Source organism: Pimephales promelas, chromosome 5, assembly GCF_988280905.1.
Source record: "Pimephales promelas chromosome 5, fPimPro1.hap1.1, whole genome shotgun sequence".
In the NCBI taxonomy this organism is placed as follows: Eukaryota; Metazoa; Chordata; class Actinopteri; order Cypriniformes; family Leuciscidae; genus Pimephales; species Pimephales promelas.
The window spans coordinates 20,066,863-20,073,013 of NC_142773.1; the positions used below are offsets into that span (position 1 = coordinate 20,066,863).

Sequence of the window (6,151 nt, forward strand, 5' to 3'; positions counted from 1 at the left end):
TTTTTTTATGAAAACACAAGGAAAATGATTGTGTTTATGATATTGTTTTTGTTTCAAATAATTTGTCACACATGGAATGAGTTATCTTTTTTATTAAGTGCTGTTAGGCCAGTTGTTCATCAATACACCATCCCTGTTTGAAATTAAAATAAGAATAAACTTCAAACTTGAATTTGAGATTCATTTTGTACACATTGAGTTCATGACTCACTTTTGCATTTCCATAATGCATTTATGATTCTACTACAGGTTCTATATCTGAAATGTTATTTTCACCATAACCCGCCTTTCCCTTGTCATTTCCACAACCACAAATATTTTTTTGGTAAAACATAAAAAAAAAAAAAATTAAGGTAATGATGATGGTCGTGTTGATAATTTAGCAGTTAAGGGTAAAGTATATGTATGAGTTGAAAAATATCAGATTTGAAAATATCATAAAATTCAGAAATATGAATGAAAGGTTTCAGTGACTTAGTGTTCAGCGTTTTTTTTTTTTTTTTTTTTTGGTGTTAACTTTGTAAAATCTTAACCGTTGCATTTCAGAGAAATAAATGAATTTACAATTTGGAAACATGCAAGTGTGATGTGTGACCCAATATATTTATAACTACAAATATTTCAACATATTTGGTTGAAAACACATGTTTTTGTTCGGTTGTGGAAATGACAATTTATTTTGCGATGTCTGAAAAACTAAAAAAACAAAAAAAAACAAAACAAAAAAAACATATTATTTCATAAAAATCAGCACAACCAACTTCAGGGCAGGTAACTACACTGGGGGAACAAATTATGCCAGTAATATTTTAATTAAAAATGTTTCATTTTCTGAAAATGTCCAGGTCTAAAAAGTACCATTGTGGAGAATCACCCACCATGACATAATAATAAAAAAGAACATTTTTTACTCTCGGCTATTGTTATTTAAACTGACTGTGACTGTACATATAAACGAGAATACAATTTTACATAGGCTAACCAACTGACTCTGCAATGTTACCGCATTGACCTTGCATATGGTTTGTACATAGGGGTTTGTACCATAGATAGACAGTGCATAAGGTTTGCATTGACCTTACCAAAATGGCGGTGGCTTGTGACATCGTCTGCAACATCCGTCTGCGTCACATCCGACTCCGAACGCTCAAGCTCAAAAACATGGCGTTGCTTCTAAGGTCAGTACGAACATGTTATTTTTAAAACTTGTGACGATTTTGCTTTATCATTTGTTTTAAGATTAAATTAATTGTTGTGATGGTCATTTTGCTGGTCATATCGGCTGGCAGTTTGACAGTCCGGATATTGAGGGTTTGCTGATGTTTACGTATTTTACATGTAACAACACTGGGTTGTCTGTCCTTTGCTCTGATATAATCTTTATAGCCATGCATATGCTACAGTAGGGTGACCATATTTTGATTACCGAAAACCAGGACACTCGGCCTGGCAAACAGATACTCAAAGAGGCCTTATTAATTTCAATACATTTAAAGTAGGCTATGCCTCCTCTGTTTTATATGGATAGAAAATGGTTATATTACAAAACACACATTCAGATAGGCTTCTCAGAGGTTACTCAACGTGTTTTATTATGACAGTTTTCAAAAATAATAATAGAAATAATGTCTCTTCAGTATTGGGTAATAAATCTATAAATGGATACCTCCAAATTGAACAAAAATAGCTCACAAACTTACTTATATTTATATCTTTAGTTTTCAAGTTCCTCCTTATCCTGTTTTTCTTTCTCATCCTCGTTTGTTTGCCCATCTATATTTTGCTGTAGAGCTGATCTTTCCCAGCAGTTTTTTGAAAACCATGACATTTTCATCACTTTACAAAAAACAGCCAGGACAGGACATGTCCTGGGAACCCTATGCACCCTATACAGTTTTGTGTGTGTGTGTTTTTTTTTTAATTCTCAGTCCGTGTGCTTTTCTTTCAGCCTCTAGTTACTTTAATAATAATAACAATAGCAATCATTTATTCCGATGGTTTTGTTCTTACTGTCTGCAAGGTCCTTGCCACCAGTCCTGTACATCAAATCATGTATGATAATTAAACATTAAAAGTATAGTTCACCCAAAAAGAAATTCATACAGGTTTGGAACAACCTGAGAGTGAGTAAATGATGACTGAATTTTCATTTATGGATATCCCTTTTAACTTTGAGTAGTGCATTGTGTGCCACATTCTTTGTCATGTTCATATGTTCATATCTCCAGTTCTGTCCCATCATTCTGCATTGGATCAGACATTGTGACATGCTTTTCATTAGTAGATTACTGAGTTTGATCAGATTAACCTAATTAGTTGTTCATTATTATGCCTAGGTGAATTGTATAACCATATGCCAGGTCTGTGCTGTTGTTGAGTTTACAGCATTACAGTTACCAACATGTTTTTGATTGCAGCCCCTGTTTTATAATGTACAGAATACCCAGCCGCTTTAACTGTATGCAAATGTGTGTTTGTACTTAAAATGGTTTTATGCTTGTGCCTGAAATTTATGGGGGTTGTCTATTTTTAAGGACGGTGGCCCGGCAGGGTCTGTGTTCGTCACGGTCACAGTTTGGCATTCTCTACAGACAGTGAGTATTTTTGTGTTTTCCTATAATTTGTTTTAAAAACTTACTTCTTCCATAAGATATACTCTAAATAGATGGCGAATTATTCACCCGACGAATATGAAGGAATGAAGTGCTTGAGCTAGGTTTTTGGTAAAAATATTGAAAGTATGGGGCCCTTCTTCCCTTGTAGTTAGTCACCATTATATTTTAGTAAACAGATATAATTCATGCATTTTCATTAGATTTCACAAACGTAATCCTATCGACCAGCTCACTTAGCACGGTCTTCGTGGTTCGACTGGTCGAGACTGTTTTCCAAAGAGGGCTTCTGCCTGTAAACCTGAAGTGTACTGTCTATTTTTTTTAAGTATCTTCTTATTAAACTGTCTGGACACTTACAAAGTTCTCAATGCTTCGTTTTGAATGTAGGGACCCTCATTAGTGTTAGTGTGGGGCTATTTTGAGCCTTGTTAGTGTTGTCTTTAGTTTTTACATACTCTATGTCCTAGCGTTATAAGTTTAATCAGTGGTTCGAGCTAAAACTGGGTACATTCGATTAGCATGAAAACACATCCCAGAGAACAATCGACTCGTTATGTGTTATTAACCCCTAGGTTCGTTTTGCGCCAGAATGCTCCTTTTAGCTGTAAATCTCCCTTCTACTATGTTTTCCAGTGCTGTTCCAATGGGAACCACAGCTAAAGAGGAAATGAACAAGTTTTGGACAAAAAACACTCGACTCAACCGACCTGTTTCACCACATATAAGCATCTACCGGTGAGTGTTACCACATCTGCTTGTGGATCATACAATTCACTGGATTGTTTGTTTGAGGATTTTGGTTTTAAAGAATGTGGTGATGAGTAATGAATGAAATGAACTAACTGTCCTTAAAAAGATGATATTTTTAATGGATTTGTTGTTCACAGGTGGTCTGTCCCCATGTTGTTGTCAATCTCACACAGAGGAACAGGCGTGGGACTAAGTTCAGGTAGCTTGAATATATTCTTGGCTTTTGATGATGCCTCGAAGAGACCATTCAGAGAACAATAACTATTATAGGGGCAGTCGTGGCTTAATGGTTAGAGAGTCAGACTGGTAACCCAAAGGTTGTGGGTTTGATTCTCAATAGAAAATGTCCACGGTTTCCGAGTATGGGTTACCATACTTTAGGGTTGGGCGTTATACCAGTGTGAAAGTGACTACCAGTATTATGTTGTACCATGATATGCGATACTTTTGCGATACCGAGAATACCGTTAGATATTCATAAATTCTGATTTTGCAGTTATATTGTTTTGTTAAATTTAGTACTCTTTACAACTTTTAACACTACTATAATGACGATACAAAATCGAGGCTGAACTTAACCTTTTCCTCTTGTGTCCAACTCGCGTGATGCCCAGGCATTAATAATCAAACACTGAGCATGGTAACATTGTTTGCCACCACACACAGACTAATTCGTGGCGGTGCTCCACAGAATCCAGCGGCCTCCACATAATGCGTTATTATTATTTTATTTTACGCTATTTAAAACACGCAGTTTATTCGTTCGAATTATTAATGAAGGAATTATTTGACCCCCGCACTTTTTGAGAAAAAACAGATTTTTCAGGTCTATGTCCAATCAAATCCCTCACGTTTTTTCTAGTTATAGGGTTAAATACATATTTTGCCTGTAATTTAACTAAGGTGTACTATAATGTGATTGAAAGTTTTTTTCTTATATTGCAATATAATATCGATATTGTCCGGACAGTGAAAAATATTGTGATAAGACTTTTTGCTCATATCGCCCACCCTCACTTTCACTTTCTTTCACACAACTGTATTAGCGATAACATTGTTGTTATGTCCTCTGATGTTTTAAATGCTTGAGCTCTTTAAGGTTGGGTGGATTTTGATTGGCTGTTGTTAATTTTTTAATCGCTCATCAGCTGGGAAAAAAAAAATCCCTCTAAAAGTGATTCCGACCATATCATGTTCCTCTGTGTCGTTATTATAGCTATGGTGTGGAATTCCCTATTCTCAAAGAATCAGAACAAGTATTAAAATGTTATGATTATAGTTATCATCTTTGGTGCGAACGACCTTTAATTCTAGGTCCACATCGTAGCTATAATGATAAAGACACAGAGAAACAAAATAGATGGAATCACTTTCAGAAGCTAGTGAACGATAGCAACATGACAGCCAATCAGAATCCACCCAACATTAAAGAGCTCCAGATACGAATGACTGAACGTATCATACACTGCCAAATATAATTATCGTTCTTGCTGACTTTTAAAGAATCATTTTGCATCATGACTAAATGATTGCATATTGATATTAAATAATGTTGTTGATCTTTTTGTCTCAGGAATCTCTGCGTTTGCACTTGCCGCATTGGTTTTACCAGAGAGTTACCCGTATTACCTTGATCTGATTCACTCCATGTCCTTTGGGCCCCAGTTCCTTGCTTTCACCAAATTTGCTCTGGCTTTCCCAGTGGCTTTCCACACCTTCAATGGCGTCCGTCATCTGGTATACACACACACACACACATACACACATAAATGAAGGAAGTATACAGACTCTCTCTGATAATGAGAGTGATCTGGCTCTGATAATGATTCATGACAGCGTAACCAGTGTATGTGACCAAATATGTGATCAAGTGTGAAATTAAGACTTTAAGTTTGGGGTCAGTGAGAATTTTCTTTGAAAGAAATTAATACTTTCATTCAGCAAGGATGCATTGAATTGATCAAAAGTGACAGTAAAGACATTTATAATCGTACAAGTGATTTTGCTTTTGCAAATAAATGATGTCAAAATTTAATGTTCTATTCATCAAAAAATCCTGCAAAAAATGTCACGGTTTCTGTAATAAGCAGCACAGTTGTTTTCAACATTGATAATTATAAGAAATGTGTTTTTGAACACTAAATCAGCATATTAGAATGATTTCTGAAGGATCAGGTGACACTGAAGACTGGAGTAATGATGGAGAAAATTATTTGTCATCACAGGAATAAATTACATTTAAAGATGTATTCAAATAGAAAAAAAATATTTTAAATTGTAATAATATTTCATAGTATTATTGTTTTTTCTATATTTTTGATCAAATAAATGCAGCATTGGTGAGCGTAATAGACTTTTTTTTATTGTTTTAATGTCTATTCAATGATTTACTCATTACTAGAATAATTACATTCTTTTTGGAGACTGTTCTCAACCAATATTAAGTAATTTCTTTTTCAGACAATTATGCAATTCATTCTTTTTTCACAAGTCCTAATGTATCAATCATGTTTTGATTCATATTTTTTCTGTCTATTTCTTTCAGATCTGGGATGTTGGGAAGGGTTTTAAGCTTCCTGAAGTCTATCGTTCTGGATATGTTGTCATTGCTCTGACTGTTCTTGCGTCAATTGGTCTTGCTGCCATGTAAATCCGTCGTCATGAGACACAAATGAAGAGGACGTGGAAGTAGAGAAAGTGGTGTTATTTTGTTTATCTGTCCTAAACGTGGTCTGCAAGGACCAAATTCATTAATATAAAATATATATATATACAGACAAAAAAAT

General features: G+C 34.8%; 1 protein-coding gene across 1 annotated transcript; it reads left to right on the forward strand.

The window, feature by feature from the left end:
- The first annotated feature begins 1,053 nt into the window (after window positions 1-1,053).
- sdhc (succinate dehydrogenase complex, subunit C, integral membrane protein) lies at window positions 1,054-6,151 on the forward strand. The gene is made up of 6 exons (XM_039695058.2): window positions 1,054-1,178; window positions 2,535-2,594; window positions 3,249-3,350; window positions 3,503-3,564; window positions 4,939-5,102; window positions 5,911-6,151. The coding sequence occupies exons 1-6, from the start codon at window positions 1,087-1,089 to the stop codon at window positions 6,013-6,015; spliced, it is 585 nt and encodes a 194-aa protein (XP_039550992.2). The 5' UTR covers window positions 1,054-1,086; the 3' UTR covers window positions 6,016-6,151.